General features: G+C 51.6%; 1 protein-coding gene across 1 annotated transcript in view; it reads left to right on the top strand.

Annotated features, from left to right (window-relative positions):
• Nucleotides 1-661: 661 nt before the first annotated feature.
• Abcc8 (ATP binding cassette subfamily C member 8) overlaps nt 662-22,424 on the top strand; it is a 70,570-nt gene continuing 48,807 nt past the window's right edge. Inside the window, exons 1-7 of the mRNA XM_033764104.1 lie at nt 662-735; nt 4,970-5,091; nt 9,944-10,110; nt 11,615-11,857; nt 12,718-12,906; nt 19,141-19,305; nt 22,146-22,301. Of these exons, the coding sequence (XP_033619995.1) occupies nt 5,001-5,091; nt 9,944-10,110; nt 11,615-11,857; nt 12,718-12,906; nt 19,141-19,305; nt 22,146-22,301 (1,011 nt within the window). The 5' untranslated portion in view covers nt 662-735; nt 4,970-5,000. The remainder of the gene's footprint in view (nt 736-4,969; nt 5,092-9,943; nt 10,111-11,614; nt 11,858-12,717; nt 12,907-19,140; nt 19,306-22,145; nt 22,302-22,424) is intronic.

Genomic DNA, 22,424 nt, shown 5'->3' on the forward strand with positions numbered 1-22,424 from the left:
GTGAACCCTGCCTGTGTTCCTTCATTTTAATTGAGAAAAGTAGCAAATCGTAAAATTCACATGCACCTTTAGGGAGGAGAGGGAAGATGATCACAAAATTAAGAAGAAATTGCTGCAGAAGTAAATTGCTAGCTATTGACAAAGATAAACGACTAGACAAATAAGACGCATGTAATACACACTCACTTGGGTATCAAAATTTTGAAGGATTGACATTTACACTTGTGTTCTCAACTACATGCTTTATTGATGATGACCTGGCACACAAGAAGTCAGTATATAAAATGGGTACCTGGGCCAGGGATTTAGCTCAATGGTTCTGCTGCCTGCCTCAAAAGCACAAGGTCCCAATCCCCGGTACCAAAAAACAAAACAAAAAAACCAAACAATAAAATGGGTGCCTGAATATGACCAGCTTGGATGTTCATTTCATTTGTACCAGCCTTGGGGAATCCTGATTCACAGGTGCAGGAATCCGTGCTCTCCACAGCCCCACCACTGCCCCAGTGCCCAAGCACTGGGGAGAGTGGGGTCTGTCCATGCGGCATCCTCCAGGCGGCCCGGCCCCTAACCTTACCGCTTCTCTCTGGCAGGATGGGGCAGCCAGAGCTCCAAGGTGCACATCCACCACAGCACATGGCTCCACTTCCCTGGCCACAACCTGCGCTGGATCCTGACCTTCGTGCTGCTCTTCGCCCTGGTGTGTGAGATCGCCGAGGGCATCCTGTCTGATGGGTAAGGGAGTGAGGACACCAGGGAGTGCATTGCTCCCGGCACTTCTGGAAAGGCCTCAGCTCACCTGGCTTCCATAAGCCAATGTCGTTTGGTATTAAATCCACCAACCTTTCACCCAGTACAAAGTGAACCAGACTCTCTGTGCCAGGCGGTAGACACATGTGAGACCCAGGCCCTGCTCGAACCCCTGGAGGGCAGCAGGAACACAGATCTGCATGCCAAGACCCAGTGAAGTAATGCGAGCACCTACTGCATTAGAATGTCCCAACTCTTCCAGGACAGGGCAGCCTGCTTGTGTGCAGGTTCCTACTTTATATCATCAAGCAAATCTGGAGCTGCCTTTTTGGTCTGAGGACTAAACATGTCATTCACTGTTGCTTAAGGCCCTTCCCTGGTTCTCAGTTGTTCGCAAGATACAGTCCCTGGGTCCCTAGGCATCCAAGTTCGTCACAGTCCTGCCCACTTGCCTCTAGTTCACCCCTAAAGGCTTTCTCCCCCTCCCCTTTCCTCTGAGCTTTACACATGCACCTTACCCCTCTGCTGCAGCACAGATGAAGCTGAATGTTAAAGTTGTATCTGTTTGCAGAACTGTCTCCCGACTCGGGAAGGCCTGCAGATTAGAATCTGAGTCTTGTGCATCTTTGTATTCACAGTGCAAATTAGTCAAGTCCTGAGAAGAATAAATAAGCTCCTGTTACAAGCAAGTATTCTAGGAGGAGAGAGGAGGCAGTGTCGGGGAGGACCCATGGCTGAGAGGGCTTTGGAGCTGAGCCTAAAGGATAACTCCAGTTCTGACAGGCAGAGTTGAGGAGAGGGAGGAGAGCAGGTAGCTGAGGGGAGTCGTGTGGCAGGACAGAAGCATTAAATATTCTCAGGGGAGCTGTGAGTCTGATCGTGGAGACAGGTCTGGGGCATCTCCAGAGAGCTTTGAACCCCACCAGCCTTCATGTTTAGGTGAGATGTGAAAGGTCAGGTGAGGGCAGTTGGAGCCAGGGAGAGGCTGGAAGAGGGAGGAGACTGCTGTGGCTTAGGTGAGGGCTAACTGCAGGCAGAAATGGTATGACAGCAGGGAGGGACAGAAGAGGAGATGGCGCAGCCATCTCACAAAGGCAAAGGTTGGGGGCTGCCTGGGTGCAGAGACAGCGCAAAGGAGAAACATTTGGTCTGTTTCTAAGGCCCAGCCCCTCAGACCTGGAATCAGCCCATATCCAAGCTCCACTACTGCCTGCCTCCTGCAACTGGTCTCTGGGGAATGGGGCCCCCTGTCACTCTCCTGCCCCACAAGGTCCCTGCCTTCAGGCTTCTGAGTGGCCTCTCTGATAGCTGCTTGCCTTGGGGCAGCAGCTCCTCCTGATGACCATAGTCCCCCAGGCCAGCGAGCAGACCGGAGGGTGCCCTGCTGCCTGAAAGCCTACCCTGTACCCCCACACTTCCTCCACAGCAGCACAAACGCCACCAGGGAAGGGATGTCTTGTGAGCCCTCAGCCCGAGTGCTCATGGGATTAAAACTAGCTGGGGTGACAGAGGACACCTTGCCTACGGAGAAGGAAGACTGGGTCTTCTGCTAGCACTTCTGCTCTGTACCAGCGGCTGAGCCTTTGTGAGTCACCCAGACTTCAATATTCAAAGGCAGCCAGGGAGCATGAAGTTAAGGAATGGTCTGAGAGCAGAGCCTGGAGTGGTGAAGCCCTGGGTAGGTGCTGTCTTTCTATGGGAAAATGGAAGGACTTGGGGTCCCTCCTGTGTGTGGCTGCACTTGTGCCCCAAACCAGCTGGCTACAAACTGCCATCTCCTCACCAGGGCACAGGGCCACTCCTGAGCTGGGCCTTCGTCACCAGCCTTTGTGCGCCCACACTTCTGGGTAGGCAGGCGGCAGGAGGGGCAAGGAAAAGTGCAGAGAAGAGAAGTCACAGATACTGCCCTGTGGCACCCCCTTGTCACCACAACGTGGTTTTCAAATCTGACGACTTAGGGGGCCCCTGTAGGGGTGGGGGAAAGTTAAGGCAGTGGTCTTCAGGTGTGGGTTTGGTTTAGAGAAAATTTCATTTGCATGACTAAGGGAGGCATCTTAAACCCATAGGACTTCCTGTCTTCATTAGGGTGTTGTTTTTGTGTAAGATGTTCTAAATTCAAAACCAACATGACACCAAATTATAAGGAAGAGATGGGTGGATGGATGGATGGATGGACGGATATAAACTAATATACTTCCCCAAATCACTATATTGGGTAGAGTCCGTATGAGACTTTTACCCTATTTCTCACCTAATTTAGTGCACCATTCAGTAAAGTAGCTGAAATCTATTATAATAAAACATTTCATGAAATATTTGTTCTGACATGGGTAATCCTCAATTTACAGTGTTTTTACCTTTTATTGTAAAAGATTTTTTATTTAAACAAATGACAAAACGTGTTGGATGTCAACTTTAAATTGCATGAGAGTACATAACGTTTTCCAAATTATTTAAAGGGGCATGGAGGAAAGGGTTGTGAAGACCCGTGTGCATTGTAGTTGTCCCCGCAGTTCCCACCAGTGCCTCTGTCTTTGTCCCTTGCGTACCTCTGGTGGTAGTCTGAAGACCTTTGGCTGAGAGTATCCACTACTGCAGACTGAAAGAGCATCCGCGTTGATGACCTCATGTAACGACAAGCCTAGGAGACGCCTTCTCTGGTCAGCGTGGAGGCTCGTGGTGTCTTCACGGGCCCAGCCTGCTCCTGTCTTTCAGTACCATTCCGTGCATCAGCCTTGTCTTTCTCGTGTACACAGGGGGCTGTGCCACCCCGGTATCACCTAGGAAGGAGAGGGCAAGGGTGAAGGCAGCATCCCTTCCTCATAGAGTTGGGTTCTGTGGCTGCCCTCAGACCAGCCAGTGGCAAAGAGGTGTGGCTTTCTGGGCCACTTAGACCATCACCATCAGTTCCCCGGAGCTGAGAATAAAGTGCCTCCGGAGCAAGCGTGGGGCTCTTTCCTTTAGGAGGAAAGGGAGGACGTTACTTGGTGAACAGCCCACACTGCCTGTACACTGGCACCTCAGCCTTGCCAGGCCCCTTCAACATGCTGCTCTTTGCCATATATTGCTCCTCCTCCTCTGCTGAACTCCTACTCATCCTTCAAAGTCCAGCCTGGTGCCACCTCCTCTGTGAGGTTTTCCCTGGCTGCCAGCTCTGTCCTTTTTGTCTCCTCAGCCTTCTGTCTGTCTGCAGTGTCCCTTCCCTTTACTGCACAGTTAGTAGCTCTGGGCACAGTGGCCCTCTCCGTACTGTTAGTTTCTCCTGGGCCGAGACCCTAGGCCTGTTGGACCAAAGAACAGTGCAGGCAAGAGCAGCACCTAGGCAGGAGGCTGAGGCAGACTTTCTGGAGACAGAAGCTCCCAACACGGCTGAAGCAGGAAGAGAGGCTGGGCAAGCTGGCAAGGTGTCTGGAGGCCACATCGCCTGGACCTTTGGTGCCAGGCTGAGCCATGAGGGTTTTATTCTCTGCACGAGGGACCCTGGGAAGGGCACAGTTAGGATGAGCTAGTGGCCCTCCTCGTCAGTCCTGAGAAGATGAGGTTTGGGAAAGGCTCTGGCTCCCGTGGACCTCACCACCAGCCCAGAGTATAGCTACCACTGGGGCTTCTGGGAGTAAAGGTGAGAGGATAAAGGCCGATGTCCGTTACCCCATCCCCATCCCAAAGGAGGAGACAAAGCGGTGAACCTGTTTCTGCAGCCATAAATTAGGAGACTGAGTACCCTCTGATGGGGTTCTATGAAGATTAAACGAGCTGATGTACATCAAGTGCTCAGATCCGCTCCTAACACGGAGTAAGGGCTCAGTAAATACTGACTTTCAGCAGTGCTGTTACAGCGCCAGTGCCGGCCTGTGCCGTTCATGTTCAGTGGGGCTGTCACTAAGTGAGCTCGGATGCACTGGCACCTGTACTGCCCAGGGGCAGGGACCCAGCTGACTTCACCCCCAGAGAAACAGTTCTGGCTTTCCAGCGGCCATTGTCAAAACTGGCTTCCTGGTGCCATGTTTTGCAAGCAAAATCTCAGGGAGAAAGGGCCATGAATTCCCAAGCCCTCAGAGCATCACTGTCTGGACTCCTAGGCCCTTAGCGAATGGCATGTTTGGGTCTGGGCTGGGCAGAGCTGCCAGGACATCCAAGGAGCTGAGGGTGTGCCTAAGCGGTGCACACGAGGCACTCCCACACCTCCATCCTCTCTGTCCTCTCTCCTCCCTCATCTTAGTGTGACTGAATCCCGCCATCTGCACCTGTACATGCCAGCCGGGATGGCGTTCATGGCTGCCGTCACCTCCGTGGTCTACTATCACAACATCGAGACCTCCAACTTCCCCAAGCTGCTGATCGGTAGGAGAAGGGGAGCGGCAGGGGATGCAGAGGTGCCTCCTCCGGTTGCTTTGGGTGACATTTACTGAGGACGTGCGTTGTGCCAGGCACTGTTCCAAATGCTACGGGTTCAGAAATGAGAGGGGAAAAAAAATGCCTGCCCTCGTGGAGCTTTCAGTCTGGTGGAGGAGGTGGGCAGAGGTCACAGAAGAACAAACGGGTGGTGCTGTGTGAAGAGAGGCGAGAAGGGAGGGCCGTGTTGCCGTCAGGTGGTCCGGGAAGCTCTGGGAAGCGTGGGCACGCACGCATTTCGGGGAGAGTGTTCTGTGCAGGGAACGGAGAATGCAGACGCTTCTGAAAGAGCAGCCTTGGCAGGAAGGCCAGCATGGCAGACCCCATGGAGCAGCGGAGAGAGTGGTGGGAGGTTAGCTTGGGGCCCCGCAGGCAGCAAGGGAGATGCCCAGCTGTGGGCCTGAGCCCCTGGGCGACTGGCGGTGCTGAGGACGGAGCTGGCTCGGGGTCCGCGCTGGGGTGGGGTAGGGATCAAATCTCATATTCTGGGCACATCCAGGTGAGCTGCGGCAGAGACCGCCAACTCCAGGGTCTGGAGGGTAAAAGAGCTGGGCACCTGGGGAGGGCGGAGCAGGGAAGGCGCTGTCAGCAGTCGGGGGGTTCTGGATGACATCTACAGGGTGAGCCGGGATGAGGGCACCTGGAGGGGGAAGGAACAGGCCCAGGACCAGAGCCCACGGTGTGCCAGCACTTAGGCTCGGGAGGGAGTGCCCACTTGCATCTGCCGACCGCATGTGGCTGGGTCCCAGGCAGAAACAACAGTGGTGACTGCTGACTTTGTTGGGCCTGCACTGGGGACCAGGATGTGTAGCGCTCCATACCTGTGTCATCCCTGCATCCACCTTGTGTGACACCCTGAGCACAAACCTAGAGAGGTTGAAAGTATCAGCCAACATTCAGTGAGCGCTTGCTGTGTGACGCTCTGCCCTGAGCATACCATTAACTCGTTTAACCTTGTAACAGCCCTGTGAGGTGGGTCCCACCGCTGTGTCTCCTCTACGGAAAGCTGAGGCTCAACGACTAGGTGGCTCCAGCCAGTCCACCCAGTGAGTCAGGGTGCACAGCGGAGTCTGGCATCCACACGGGCTGTGTGTCTAAGGGTCCTGCCTGGCACAGGTGCAAACTGCACACCTGCCTGTGTGTTTGGGCCGCGGTCTGCAAACTCAGGCGAGGCCACACGCCTGGCGTTAAGCTGTGTGTGCACTGTGTGTCAGGAGTCGCACTGAGCTTTAGGACTCACAGCATGTACTTGCATCCAGAGTCTGGAACTCTCTGTGCTGAGCCAGGGACATTGCCGCGCTGTGGGGGGGCGGCGGGTGTGTTCTACTCAGAGGTGGGGTCCACCTCCGTCAGAATCACCCAGGGCCCCCCCAAGTGTGAGTGTAGACTCGACCTGAGGCAGCAGGTTGAGAGGGGAGATGTTAGAGAGAGGCTTTGGAGAGCCCCCTCTCCCGTCTCAGAAGCAGCTCCTGTCTTCTGAGAACCCCCCTGAGCCACCAGAGTCTGGCATCCTGGTGCCCCCTGGAAACCCGTCAGCATGGGGTGAGTTCATTTTCTCATGCTCCAGCCAGTAGGTCATGTTTTCTCACTGAGTGCAAATCATCGACCATGTGCGGATTCACCCTTTATGTTTAAAGAGACAAGGACTTTCTCCCTTCACTTCCCTTATTGGAGTTTGGCTCTCCATGACAAGGGGCTGTAGAGAGGCAGAAATTCCAGAACAGGGGAAAATAAAGTGGGTGCACCTATAAGCTGTAGGGAGAGAGAGCATCATGAGTCCTGGGGGGAGAGCCAACACCCCGAGAAGAGTGATGGCTGATCATAGGCCTGGCGCCCCACAGAAAGGTGGCAACGATGTGTCTGACAGGTGTCCCACAAAAGAACCAGAATCCTGGGCTCCAGAAGAAGAAAAGGAAATATTCTATGAGTAAGACACATTTGAGCCAAGAACCAGAACTGGTAGAAGAGAGAGGAGTGCTTCAGGCAATGGCAACAGCATGTGCCAAGGCCCTGGGGCAGGAGGAACAAAGCACACTAGCAAATGCTGAAGGAAAAGAGTGACTAGAACATAGATAGCAGAGGGAGCTGGACTCTGAGGGCCGGAGCTGCAGGTGGGGTGTACACAGGGTGGAGCCTCAGAGGCCACACCAGTGATGTTGGTGTTTATGTCGAGAGCAATGGGAACCCACTGAGAGAAGTTTGGGTTTGTGTTTTTGAAGGGGCGTGTGTGTGTGTGTGTGTGTGTGTGTGTGTGTGTTACCAGATACGTACATTCAATTTACCACTTTAACCACTTTTTTACATTGGTTAGCAGTTTACATTTCATCAACCTCCCAGTTCATTTTAACCACTCTGAAGTGTACAGTTGGGTGGCATTAAATATGTTCACGCTGTTTTCCTGCCATCACCACCGTCCACCTCCAGAACTTTCTCATCTTCTCAAACTTAAATTCACTACTCATTTAAACAATCACCACCCATTCCTCCCTCACCCCAGCCCCTGGCAACCACCATTCTACTTTCTGTCTCCAAGTTTGGCTACTCCAGGCGCCTCATCCAGCAGACGTCATACAGGATTTGTTCTTTGGTGACTGGCTTATTTCACTCAGCGTCATCTGCAGGCCCGCCCAGGTGTTGAATGTATCAGATTTCCATTTCTTTAAAGGCTAAATAATACCCCGTGGCATGAGTAGGTCATGTCTTGTTACCCATTTGTCTGCCAGTGGATATCTGGGGTGCTTGCATTTCTTTGAGCTGTTGTGAATAGCATGGCTGCAAACATGAAGGTGAGTTTTTAAAATACGACAGTGTTTATTGCTTTATGGAGGTGGGATTGGAGGAGGGCTGGGGTAAGGGAAGACAACCGGTGAGGAGGCTCTCAAGGTGGCCCACAGGAGACACTGTAGTAGCCTGGACTCAGGTACCATGGGGATGGAGAGCAGGGGATGGATTCAAGATAGGTAGGAGAAAAATAGAATTTGGTAATGGGCTGGGTGCTGAGCTCAGGAAAAAGGAGGGGCGCAGGTCTAGGGAGTCCAGAGCTTGGAACTCACCAGCAGCAGCCCTGTATCTCTCTCTGCCCATTTCACCTCTTCCCCCAATCAAGCAGCGAATGCCTCTGTGTCTGGCAAAAGGCTACAGGCTCAGCTCTGCAGGTCGGAACTGTGAAACAACCTCAGAATCCACCACTAACCCCCTCCATGTCCTGGTACAAGACACAGAGGCTCTCTGAGTCTCAGTTTCCCCATCTGGAGAGGAGTCCTGGGTTGTTGTGAAGAGGAAATTGGAGCACCTCTGTGGTACAACCATGTGAGGCGCATGTTTAAACTGCGGTCCCAGTCAGGGTCCTTACTAAGGACAAGCGAGGTTCTGATTCCTGGGAACGAATCTGCGGGGAGAGCAGGGTCACAGAGGTGGAGTGTGACCTGGACACCAGGCCAAGCTGGGGGACATCATGGCAGTCCTGAGGGCTTGTGCCCCACTGTCGTAACATCCTCACTGGAACCTGAGGGAGATGGCATCAGCCCCTCTGGGCCTGTTCTGCCCTGACTATATAGTGGGTCCAACTTCTTGTGCTGTCCCCCAAGAGATGGCCTGGCATCCCTGGGATGGAAGGCAGAGTGCAGGTGGCTTCCACTCTAACCCTAACCCTAAGTGCTACTGCATGCAGCTCTAAAAGCTGGGAGGGCAGGAGCCACAGTGCCAGAGCACCTCCCAAGGGCCGTGGGTGAAGATGGCTTTTGCTGTCCTAAACTCACTGTGGTTTATTGGCAGATTAGGGTGAGGGGCAGGAATTTAGAACAGAATCCACCCATGGCTTCTGATGTTTACTTTGCCCCAAATCTAAAATCCAGAGATAATGAAACTATCATCAGCTGATGCCCGAAGCACCCATCACAAGCCGGGCTCACCATGCTAAACACTTTCCATATGTTGCTCACAGCTGCCTTTGAGGCGGCCCTGTTATCCCCCTTAAAGAGAGGATGAAACTGGCTGGGCTCCATGACTTAGCAGAGGTCACCTTCTGTCACATCACAGTGTCTGAGCTCAGGTGTATCTGGCTGCGGGGCCCCACCTCTAGTCCCTGGACTGCCCCATGGGCTTGGACTCACTCTTCCTAGATCTCCACACCCCAAGCTCCCTGAGGAGCGTCATCACGCAGTGGTGGGCTCTAGACTGCAAGGACAGATCCCCCAGCTCTAGCCCTTTCCCTGGCATGACCCGGCAGCAAGCTCCTCTCTCTGAGCCTTGGTTTCCTCATCTGTAAAATAAACGAGCGTTAAGACCTTCCCAGGTTGGGAATGCAACAAGGAGGTCACTGGAGCCTGCTCTGCTGCAAGGCCAGCCCAGCTCTGCCACTTTGCTGACTTCCGACCAGTCACCCAGCCTTTCCGAGCCTCAGGTCCTTTTCTGCTAAGTTGGGGGCGGTGACAGTTTTCCCCCAATACGGTCACTCTGAGGAACAAATGAGAGTGTGTCTAAAGTGCTTCCTTGGCATGGTGCCTGAACCTTAGTCAAATTCAAGAAATAATTTTCCTATTGTCCTGATTACTCTTTGTTTAAGGGAGAGTTGTCTGACCAGTTTGACTTAGGAGGTCATTGATGATGCTGTCATGGGCCCTGTAACATGTGTGCAGCACCTCCAAGGGACACGCTCTGGTACACGTGTGCACCTCATCAGAAACGTGTGCGCACACCCAGCTCCCCGGCACAGCCTTCTCTCTCCGGTCCCCTGTGCTTGCACACACACAAACGTGCACATCTGTGAGTGCACACACATCTCCTGTGCTCTCCCACCCAGCCCTGCTCATCTACTGGATCCTGGCCTTCATCACCAAGACCATCAAGTTCGTCAAGTTTTACCACCACGCCATCAGCTTCTCGCAGCTGCGCTTCTGCCTCACGGGCCTGCTGGTGGTCCTGTATGGGATGCTGCTCCTCGTGGAGGTCAACGTCATCAGGGTGAGGGTAAGCAGACCGCCTGCGGATGCACCTTGGGCGGGCAGGAAGTGGGGGAGGTCCCCACCTGCAGCTAGCCAAGCCCAAGAGGAAGCCACCTGGCTTTGCCTGCCGCACAGAGGGGCAGGGGTACAGGGGGACGTTTGGGGAGCCTTCCATCAGGCCCGGGCCTCTGCCAGGCTGCAGATGGGGAGGACAGGGCCCTTGGTCCTCCCAGGGTGAAGGGTGGTGACTCCCACAGGAAGGGAGAGCAGGACTGGCTGGGCAGGACGGGCTTTGGCTTCTCCTGGCTTCCATTTGTTTGAGGCAGGGAGACTTCGGTGCTTTAATGTTTTCATATAACCGTACGTATGTATTAGGGAGTGGATGTGACTGTGCCACGTCCTTTGTCTCGTAGTCCTTTGTGTTCCCCCACCCTTCCCTCTCTTCCCCACCTCAGCCTAGCCTTCTCTCTCCCCACCCCTGTCCCCACCTTCCTGCTTAACCAGATGGGTAACCTCATTTGCCATCCATACTGTGTTTTTGTTAATATCGTTCCATACACATTTATCTAAAATACTTGTTCAGGGTTTCTTTTCCTTAACACATGTAAATATATGCTTTTCCCCTAAATATTTGCTTCATAAAAAATGGGATCATACAACACAGTTTTTTCTGCATCGTGCTTTTCTCACCTAACAAATAATGCCTTCGGACTCCTTCCAAGCCGTGTGACATGCCTCATCCACTTTTCTTAATGGCTGTATAATTTTCCATCGTGGGGATGAACTGTGATTTATTCAGCTATCTCCCTACTGATAGGCATTCACTTTGCTGCCAGGTGCTTCCTTCATAAATAATGGTGTGTTGAACACACTGGTAGCTGTGTGCATTGCTGCTTTTGTTTCTGTGGCAGAGAGTCCAAAGAGTGCAGTTGCTGGATCAAAGGATCTTTGTATGTAAAATGTTGATCAGTGTTTCAGGTCATCCTCCGCTAACAATGAATAAGAAAAGCTTTTCCCGCCCTCCAGCCCTTTCTAATTTGAGCCTTCTGATGAGTGGAGTGCTCCTTTAATGTGCATTTCTCAGGCTCCTCTACATCCCCTCCCTCACAGCACCCCTGGGGTACAGGTACTAACTCCTTCAGAGAAGGGGAACATTAGATGAGGCTTGACCAGGATACCTTGCTAGTACATGGAGGAGGCAGGGTTTGAACCCAGGTCTGGGTGACTTCCGGTTCTACGAACTCTGTGAAACCTGGTGGTTTCTTTATGGATCCATGCTCTTTCCCAATCCAGTTTCAACCCAACCCAGCTGTGCCCCTGGGACTCAGAGTAGACCTCATTGCATAGTTACAAAGTGAAGGGATGGCGTTGGAGGCCAAGCAGTGTTGAAGGATCCTTTTCCTGGGAATAATTGTAGGCGAGGTGGCCCTCTCTGTTAGAGGTACAGCATGGCTGTCACGGCCCCGGATCCTTGGGTAGTGGAGGTGAGGACCTGCACTCACCCACCCGCCACGGCCCATGCCCCACAGAGATACATCTTCTTCAAGACACCGAGGGAGGTGAAGCCCCCCGAGGACCTGCAGGACTTGGGCGTGCGCTTTCTGCAGCCCTTCGTGAACCTGCTGTCCAAGGGCACCTACTGGTGGATGAACGCCTTCATCAAGACGGCCCACAAGAGGCCCATTGACCTGCGAGCCATCGGGAAGCTGCCCATTGCCATGAGGGCCCTCACCAACTACCGGCGGCTCTGTGAGGCCTTTGATGCCCAGGCGGTCAGTGGGGGCACCACCACACCAACCATTCCCTGCCCTCCAGTGTGAAGTCACAGAAGGGGGCCTGGAGAGACATCAGGTCAAAACCCTGGTGGGACAGCTGGGGAAACTGAGGCACAGTGAGGGAGAGATGCCCACCCTAAGTCATACAGATTCATAGGACAGTCACAGTTGGAATGACCCTTGTGGTTCAGGTCATTTGGCCCAAAATCTTCATTGTCCAGATGGGGAAACTGAGGATCTGATGAGAAAAGTGACCTCACTGGACTTCCCCAGGCTGCTACTCTTTCTTCCGGAGTTCAGTGACTGTGGGAATTTTCACCCAGTTTGGAAGGCAGGAATGTCAACCTGGTAGTTACAGTAACTCTGAGTTTGGCCAGGCAGACATCTCCCTGTATCATTGAGGAGGAAACAGAGGCCCTCAGTGAGGCCGTGACTGCCCAGAGCTGACCCACAGCTGGTAGGTGCCAGAGCCAGGCTCATGACTCTCAACTCAGTGCTCCAGTGCCTCTGCCCTAGTACTGGCGAGAAACTGAGCCAGGCAAAGGTGGTCATGGGTAAGTGTGATACATACCTCTCCTGGTATGACCCTGTATCCACACATAGTTCCTGACAAGCTATGTGACCTTGTGCCATCTTTTGGCCTCAGTTTCCCCATCTAGACTACCATGGTGTTGATAGGGCCCACACAACTGTGCACTTGGTGATTCCATGATTTCTTCCTGGAGTTCATTTGTTTGCAGATGATGTGGCCACTGGGTTCCCCCAGGCAATAGGAGCCAGGGACATCCTGGGAGGCTAGGTCCTGCCACAAATAATCCCTCAGCCACCCTGACCCTGCCATGGTTCTCTCTGGGCAGCGGAAGGACGCACAGAGCACACAGGGCGCCAGGGCCATCTGGCGGGCCCTCTGCCAGGCCTTCGGGAGACGCCTGGTCCTCAGCAGCACATTTCGCATCTTGGCTGACTTGCTGGGCTTTGCCGGGCCACTGTGCATCTTTGGGATCGTGGATCATCTTGGAAAGGAAAACCGCGTCTTCCAGCCCAAGGTAGGCACCCTGGGGCAGGTGGGGCACCCCCTAGAAGGTTCTCCCGTCACACGCAGGCGTGCTCGAGAGTGCAGGAAGCCAGTGTGCGTGAGCCATGGCCACACTGGGGTGGTTCCTCAATCAAACAGAGCCCTCAGCAAATCCTCTTCCTCTGTACGGGGGCAACCGAAATGCCAGCTTTCACCCCAAGGGTTTTATGGCACCCAGATCTGCTTATCCCACTGTAATCACCGTCTCCACTCTATTGCATGCGAAGTCAGGCTGCAAGTTGCAGGGGGTGCTTTTGTTTGCCCAGTGTCTAGCGTTTCTGTGGCTCATTGGATGTGTTGGCGTTCAGTTCCTGTCCTCGGCATGAACGCTAAAGAAGGTGGCAGGGCTCTGTCTTCTGTGTGTCCTAGCTCTCGAGTTCTGGGGGGCATCTTGGGGCAGAGGAAAGTGGGAAGCCTCTGTGGCTGGGTAGGATTTTGTCTTCCCCCATTTCAAATTGCATTCAAAGCTACCCCTGTTTTATTAAAATGTTGGACTTTCCATTAAATTTTTTGAAAGGACCCATGGCTTAATGATACTTGAAATCTACTAGACTGGGTAATGTCCAATGGTCTCTCCAGCTCTAAAGATGCTATGAACTAAAATGTTTTGGACAGAAGAGAAGACCTTTCCTGGGGTTATTTTCACTCTTTGTAGCAACAGCAGCCACTTTGGGGACTGAGGGGCACTTTCTGACCACTTAGATTTAGATGGCCACAGAATGGGAAAATCCCACCCCTAATAAGACTCAAGGTTGTGTTTTCCAATGAGGATGTCATTAAACATTTTAACCACAGACATTCAGAGATTTGGTAACTAGGGCTCTTAGTAATTTTTGACACCCCGTTGTATAACTTTAATTCATCACAGCGGTGCTAAACTCACAGATAGCAGTCGATCCTCAGGATTATATTAAGTTTTCTGGAGATATAATTAGCTGAGCAGTTTGGGTCAGAAACATGAGTTCCTCTAAGCCTGTTTGCCTGATGTATTTAGCAAGTGTTTATGGGACCGCACTGTGTGCCACCGTGGGTGGGCTGTGCTCATACAGAGCAGTGGATATAATGATGACACCAGCAATAGGTAAGTGTGATAGGGACTCCTTGGCACATACCCGGCTATGTGCGGGAGTTAGCTGTGTGTTAGCTCCTTTAATCCCTGGAACAACCATTTGAAATATTTTTTTCTAACAGGTGTATTGAGATATATGTCCCGAAGCATAGGATTCATGAGTTCAGTATTCTTATCCCCATTTTACTGATGAGAAACTTGAGGTTCTGAGAGGTTCAGTCACTTTTCCCAGAGTCGCTCAGCTAATTAGTAATAGCCAGGATTTGAATCCAAGTCGGGGCACTTATACCCATGAGACAACATTGGTTGTTGCTATTTAACCATTGCCTCTGGCTCCAAGGATGTGAAATCCAATGAAACATAGAGAAATCTGAAAGTATTTTTATACTGTATGTTACACATGATTGTGAGGAGGGATAAACTCGCACAGGGGCCTGCAGGAAGAGTGAGTAGTGTGAGCCAGCAGTCATAGGCAGCTTCACAGAGGAGGGGATGTGAATGGGTCTGTGACAGATACAGAGGAGTTAAGCTAAATGAGAAGACATCTTGTTCAGTCAAGAATGAGAGGATTTTTGCTTATTTAGACTTTGATGGCCCTGAGTCCTTTTCTGGCTTTATGAGCCTCTGACATTTACTTGGCCCAAAAAAGAGAGGGGAAGTGATTACTTCTCTTGTCCACAGGAGTATCACCTTCGGCTTTAGCCTGACCAGAGGCAATGCCAGGGTGCTCTGCCTTGACACCCTACAGGAACAAGGAGCCGGTTGTTAATGTTAGGGGGAAATGACACAGGCCGGAGCCTTTATCAGCTAGTCCACACCAACCTCTTCTTCCTGTGCTTTCCGAAGCCCCCACAGGATTCTCTAAGGAGAGCTGGGAGGCAGGATGTGCAGGAGGGTGGTGAGCACAGCGCTCAGGGTTAGTTCGTCTGAGCATTCACACAGCCATCCTTTTTCTCTGTACGCAAACCCTAGGCTTTATTGCCCTCCCACTGGAATGCTCTTGTCCCAGTTCCTTATCAGCACACAGAGCCCTGGGACAGATGGCCCTGCCTCAGTGGCAGCCGGCCTTATCAGATTTAATATTTGTTCCCTGCAGCCCAAACACAGCAAATTTCTGACGTAAAAACGAAGAGTTTGAAAGTCAGTGCAGTCTCCAGCTCGGTCGTGCGGTTGCCTGGGGAATGGCTTACTTCTGCGTTGGGCTTCTTTTTTTTCTCATTTTTGGTTTTTGGTTTTTTGAGAGGGTCTCACTGTGTAGTCCAAGCCGGCCTTGAACTCAAGGCAGTGCTCCTGCCGCAGCCTCCCCAGGGCTGAACTAGAAGTGAGTGCCACTGCACCTGGCTTGCTCTGTGCTTCTGAGCCCAGACGACAGAGACCGGGTCATTCACTGAGGTGGTTCAGTTCATCTCCCTGAGTCTCCACGGCTCTAACTCAGCCGAATGCTGTGCTGGTAAAGAAGGAAGCTCCCTGGCTCCATGCTGCAGAGGAAGCCCAGCCTGAATGCCTCCCAGCACAGGCCGTGGAGCCACTGCCAACTCTGTCAGTGGCTGCCCTGTCCTTTTCCCCTTCCAGAACACTCACAGTTGGCAAGAGACCTGGTCCTTCCATCCGCATGGATAGAGGCTTCTGTTCCTCTAATGACTGAGGTGCCTCGGACCCAGCAGGTCTCTGATGCTCCCCGGGGAAAGCTCCACCCCTGTTCTAGATCCTTCCAGCCTGTCTCTCCCAGCCCCCACTCCCAATCTGTCACCTGCCTACCGCAGTGCCGCTGATCTGGCTGCAGGGTGAGGGAATTGGATGCAGAGTGAGCTGCTGGTGTCTGAGATCTGCCAGGGCTGCTCTGGGCTGAGGCAGGAGAAGGAGGAGCAGCTGGGAGTTTGGTGTGAGGGTCAAAGCTTCAAACTGGCCTCTCAGCCTTGGGGAGCAATCCTGTAGTTGTGAGTGTGTGTGTGTGCATGTGTGTGCGTGTGTGTTTCCGAGTGAGCCCTCCTGCTCATCCCTGTCTTGCGTACCTTTCTCCCTGTGTTCTAGCACATTTGCATGTCCATATGTGTGATTGTCGCTGTGGGTAACTTCATGAACGTGAGCGCGTGGTGTTTCTGTGACTGCGGTGCGGGTGTGGAAGCTGGTTTGTCTGTGACAATGTCCACGCGGCTGCTGTGGCCCAGAGTGCCTGTCTTCATTCCACTCTCATCCACCTTGTCGGCCACCGAGATGCTGCTCCATGTCACCTCCCCAAGAAGCCTTCCCTGTCCTCTGCCCCCACCATACCCTGTGCTGCTATTATCACAGCACCTCTCATCAGGTGTGTCGTCTGAGCTCTGCCCGCCCCCCAGGACCCTCGGGAAATGGTAAAATGAGTAACACCAGGGTTACCATCAGTTGATCTCTTCTGTTTCTGCATGTCTTTCACGCGCTCTGTTCCATCAAAATCCTCACAACATGCTCTCTGCAGTAGAAACCTTCATAGCCTCATCTTAAAGATGAGGAAACTGAGGCTTGGAAGTTGAAGGACTTCCCTAGGACACAGTGCTCACGTAAGGTGCCTCGGGACTCAAACTCAGATGCGGCTGACTGGACGTCAGATGGCTGTGGGTGGGAGGTTGATCTGTGGTTGAGCAATGGTAGTTACTGTTTTTACACAGGGCCCTGCCAGTGGACAGCTCATCTGTATCTCTGCTAAAATAAAAGCGAGAGCCCCAGTGACCCCCGCTTCTTTAAGCTCCAGAGGAAAGGGAAGGAGACCTTCACGTCACACCTCTAGCTAGACAGGGAACCCGAGGATCAGAACAGCAGATGGCAGAGTCAGGTCCCATCCCTTTGAAGCTGTCCCCAGAAAGAGGTTTATTGATGACCCAAAGACTTAGACCTGCAGTGAGTTTTTCATCTTTGTAAAATAGGTTCCACAACTTGTGATCCACAGAAACGTAGTGTTTTGGCCCTCGAGTGTATGTGCTTGGGGAGGGAAGAGCTCGAAGTTTTGACTTTAGAGCTACAAAAAGGGAACTTGTTGTTGTGTTCAAAAATGTGCAAATACTGTTGAGTGCATTTGACAGGCGCCACCTGTTGTCTCGCCAGGCACCACCTGTTGTCTCGCCAATGCCAGTTCCATTGGTTTCCCTGCCCTTACTGTCCAGCCGTGTGTTTTCCAGTTGTTGTGACAGGGCACATGGGTGGCATTTCACATGCTCAGGAGCTGTCATGGTGATGGGTGATCTTGGGTGCCTGGCATTCCCACGAGTATCATAAAATCACTAACCCTTCCCTGTAGTCGGACGTGTGCACAGGTCTTGCACTCGCCCCTGCTCTAACTCAGAAATAAACATCTCTGTGTACACGGCCACTTCCTTATGTCTAATTACTTCCTTGGGGATGATACCGTGTGTTTGTTGCTTTAAAATAATGCCTTGGGTTCCCCAGGCTAGATCTGTGCAGAGGGTGGTGGGATGCAAGAATCCCAGGGGCACATTAAACACCACTGGGTTTTCCTAAGCCCATGTGCCTGTATTTTTTACTCAGAGCCTGGCAAATGGCCATCTTTCTATCCCCCACAAGGTGCAAGTCTGAATGTGACAACAGGACACTTAGAATGGGACTCAGGTCCACAGCACTGGGTGAGGCCCAGGCAGTGGGTGTGGTATGGTGTTTGTGCACTACACAGGTGCACGTCCCCATGTCAAAGGAAAACTTTTCATGCCTGACAAACGCGTCTCCTGCCCCTTCTTGCCCTGTAGGGTCAGGCCTCTTCCCCACAGCCTAATTTTGCAGTGCATTTCTGCCCCTAGCTTATCCTCAGCCTCTGTCCTCTACCTCCTGCCTCTGCCTTTCCCACTGGGGCTCTGGCAAAAGGGACGGAAGGTGAGGACTCCGTGCCTTGTAGGGCCTCCCTCTCAGGTCCTGCATGCACCCCTCTGTAGTCCCCCTGTGTCCGATTCCAGCTTCCTCCCACAGAGAGAGACCCCTGTCCCACACAGCACGGGAGAGAGCGCTCTGAGCAGGACCAGGGAGCAGCGAAGCTGGTTTGGAGAACCCCTCTTAAACCAACAGCAAGGTCTCGCTTTCTATCACCTGGAAGCCCTGTATCCAAGATCCAGGAACATCTGACTCTAAGAAAGGGCCTCCAGGGAACACCCTGGCCCTGCCGCCCTCAGGCTCCTTCTCTTCACTTTGTTCCGATCACTCCTTACCCTGAAGCAGGTCCCACACCCTCCCAAAGAACCAGAGGCAGAGGCTCAGAAAGGGGAGCGTTCCATCTTCATGGAAATATTGATGTAGCTGTGCTGGAAAGCACCAGACTTATCAAGATCGAAATTTTTCTGGGAGATAGAGATGCTGAATTTGGAAACGGATGCACTGTTGTTCCCTGGTATCGTTAGCAACAAAGGCAAAATGTTTCCCTTTGCTGCTGCTTATCGTCTGAGATCTTGCTAGAAGTGCAGAGAGAACCTTAAATTCAGAAGGAGGTCCTGGGAGCCCAGAAGGCTGGAGGCTTAGGTCTGCAGTCTTTGCATTCAGTGCTGAGTTCCCATCTTTCCCCCGGGAGCACAGCATTGCCAGGTTTCCTGCTGGCCTTTTCTGCCCAGAAGCCACTGCACAGCAGGCTGCGGGTATGCAGGGGACTTGGCCGTTGCGGATTCTGTTTCTGTAGCAGGGAGCACATTGTGAGATTTGCTTGAGCAGCTCTGGTTTTGGCTCCTCCGTGATTTGCTCTATTTATTCTTGTTTTTGTTTTTGTTTTTTTGTTTTTTTTTGGTACTGGGGATCAAACTCGGGTCCTCGTACTTGCGAGTCAGGCGACAGAACCACTGAGCTAAATCCCTGGCCCCTATTTATTCTTGATCCATTCAGAGTGAGCTCCCTTGGGCCTGGGGGCCACAAGGCTGAGAGTCACAGTTACAGGGCTCGTTCTGTTTCCCCCGAGTGGGAGGGTGCGGAGTGTACAGCCAGCCCTCCCTGCAGTTCACAGAATGTTCAGTGTGATGTATTAGCCTGGTTTTTCTCTCATAAACAATGGCACAAGACTTTGCAAGTATGGAGAGTCCTGTAATAATCATGGCCATGCTGGCACAGTGAGCTATACGGGTTTTTTCATTTTTCTGGCAGTGACAGCTACCTCTGATCTTCTCTTCCCAACAGACCCAGTTTCTCGGGGTTTACTTTGTCTCATCCCAAGAGTTCCTCGCTAATGCTTACGTCTTGGCCGTGCTTCTATTCCTTGCCCTCCTACTGCAGAGAACTTTTCTGCAGGCCTCCTACTATGTCGCCATTGAAACTGGAATTAACTTGAGAGGAGCAATACAGGTATTTGGGTGATCTTTTTTTTTTTTCTTTACTTCACAATGAAAACTGTTTCATTCGCTCTCATGGACACTCAAGACTAATTCTGCTGTGAATTCACTTTTACTACTTTTCATGAGTGTCAGGAAAGGGCACAGTGGGAGAATGGAAAGCAACTTGGGCTGGACTTGGGACATGTCAGAAGCAGCTCTAGCTCCAGTCCTGCCTTGGACTGGGCCTGAGATGTCAGCAGCTCAGCCCTTGGGCCTCTTGCCCTTAAAAGTGGCAGACATCACCAATCAATCACAGCATTCTGTCCTGCTGAGAGCAGATGCAGCCTCAGAATCGCTTTCTAGATACCATTCTTCACCTAGACCTATGCCTTCGTCCAACCCCCTGTGGCTCCCTGTGCAGAGTAGATTGGGAAGATGATCAAAGTCAGGGAGGATTCAGGAAAACTTTGAAGATGGTGGTGAAGAGGGTTACCCAAGCCCTAGGGATCTCATTGGGTTTAATAATTGGAATAGTAACACTGTAGAAGAGCAGTTTAAATAGACGTTAGTTAGGTTTTCACATAGGGCTTGTACAGCATCTGCACGATCACTGAGGCCAACTATGCCCTGTTTATAAAGGGGAGAATGGGGGTAACTAGTTGATTCTGTGGTAATTGGTGATTACCATGAAGTTGTGGCAAAATCCCAAAGCACCCTTCTCCTTAAAAAATGTTCTTTAGAATAGCCAGGTGTGGTGGCGCACACCTGTAATCCCAGCACTCGGGAGGCTGAGGCAGGAGGATCGCTGTGAGTTCAAGACCACCCTGGGCTACATAGTGAGTTCCAGATCAGTCTCAACTAACTACACAGTGAGATCCTGTCTTAAAACACCAAAAATAATTATAAGTATCAGGGATCTGCCCTATAGGAGCCAGGGTCAGAGGCTCTGCTGAAAAGAGATTATTATGGTTGTGTCCAGATGTCCACTCCCCCAAAGCCTCCTGTGGTCGTAGGCTGAGTCTGGATGTGTGATTAATTCATGGTGGGGCTAGGCCTGAGGACCCTAGGACTAAGCACCTAGGTAGTCTGAATAAGATCAGAGGGTCAGAGAGATGCTGTTAAGGCCCCCTAGTTGCTTTTGCTGTCTTCTGCCACCATGAACTATTGCCCCTCTGCCATGTGCTGCTCTGCCTTGGAGCCAGCTGTTTATGGACTGCAACCTCTACCAACTGTGAGGTAAATAAACCTTTCCCTCTTTAACGTTGGGTGTCAAGTATTTTGTCTCAGCAACAACGAAAGTAATTCAGAGACTGAGGAAAGAAAAGTGCAGCCTGCAGGGACCAAACTCTGGCTATTTGGTATAGTCCGTGTGAACAATGCCACTAAAATTGCATAGTGCGCAACCTGTGCAGCTGTACCGACAGCACTTCCCACCCTCGATGGATTTTCATCGAGAAAACAGTTAATTCCTCAGGGATGTCATTGAGAGTGGTGGAAAGTATCCAAGAATATCAGAGACCCTCTAAGATTTGAGGGGCACAGACCTCAGTTCAGAAAAGCTTTCTAAAAATCCCAGCCTCTGCCCAGCCCCTGCCTGTGACAGGCAGATTTGTACCACCACAACCAATTTTGTGCTTGGATAGTTTTGTAATTAAATCTGAATTCTCTTTGTATGTTATAAGTCAAACACCAGCACAGTGTTTTCCAATTAAAAGAAAAGTGCCAAATATGTTTTTTAAAATATATTGCCATGTAATTGTTTTTATCAAACTGTTTGAATTTTTTGCATTACTCAGCGAGACTAATCTGTAAGCTCCCCAAAAGAAATACTGACATTGATTATAGAAACAGATTAGAAAATTAAAAACCTCTTCCTCCTTCCAGAGATTTCTAGAAAAGTATTTACAGCAAATTTACCCTCATGGATGAGAGCCGGTGTCTTCGTAAATTTGACAATAGTCATGTTTTTTTTTTTTTGCATAAGTTATTAAGCAAAATCCCTGTATTATATAGAATTGCTAAAATATACTAGCTCTCAGTTATGCAGTTACATGTATTTCTAACTTTACTTAATGGTGTTTTATGTGGCAGATAACTCTGTCCTCAGCATTGAAATTAGCTGCTTATTCTTCAAAGCCTGATTTCACATAACCTAGGAAGTGCACAGATTTTTCCTAAAATATCATTGCCTTTGTATTAAGCCTCACTCATGGTGAAAGACAGAACAGGTTATGCTGTGAGAAAGCCAGGCCCACAAAAAAGCTTGCATTTGCACAAAAGATGAATTACGGGCTGGAGACGGAAACACAACAGGCTGCGTTCAAGAACCGTGGTCCTAGGACACCGAAGACAGGAATGGCTTTTTCCTTGTTGGGAGCACACAGCCCGACACTTGCAGTCTTGCGGACAGGCACCATCTCCAGCAGTTAGGTCCAGCACTCCTGGAAACCATCGCCTGGTTGCTCCCATCTCCCTGTGGGGGCCCTCGGGGTGCTGGGCTGTCAGACACTTGTGGATGCCTCTCACGTGGGATGTACAGTGAGTTCAAGGCTAGCCTCGACTGCATAGCGAGACCAAAACAAAACAAGAAAAAGAAAGATTTAAGAGCTAGTCCCTCCAGGGAGAGGCCTGGCTCTCTGGTGAAGCAGCTGACTGCATCCTCCTTTGACTGTGACCTCCCAGCTTGCCCTGTAGCAAAGCCCTTGCCCTCTCTGAGCCATCAGCCACCTTGCTGTCACACTGGGATAGCAGTGTGTGTTACAGGCCTTATGCCGAGAAGCCCCTGACTCATTCCAGACCTGTAGCATCTCGGGTGGTGATCAGGCTGTTGATGATGATGATGAGTGTAAAGCACCCTGCTCTCGTTTCTAGACCAAGATTTATAATAAAATTATGCACCTCTCCACCTCCAACCTGTCCATGGGGGAAATGACTGCTGGCCAGATCTGCAACCTGGTGGCCATTGACACCAACCAGCTCATGTGGTTTTTCTTCTTGTGCCCCAACCTCTGGGCTATGCCAGTGCAGGTACTGCGTGTGGGCTGGGGTGGGGAGTGGGCGGGGGCTGCAGGGCCGGAAGCCGGAAGCCAGAATCCACTGCTGTGTGTCTGGTGATGAGTAGCTCACTGTCTTCTATTCTGTCTGCCCCTG

This window comes from Fukomys damarensis, unplaced genomic scaffold (genome assembly GCF_012274545.1).
Source record: "Fukomys damarensis isolate Sample0158 unplaced genomic scaffold, DMR_v1.0_HiC HiC_scaffold_16, whole genome shotgun sequence".
Taxonomy (NCBI): domain Eukaryota; kingdom Metazoa; phylum Chordata; class Mammalia; order Rodentia; family Bathyergidae; genus Fukomys; species Fukomys damarensis.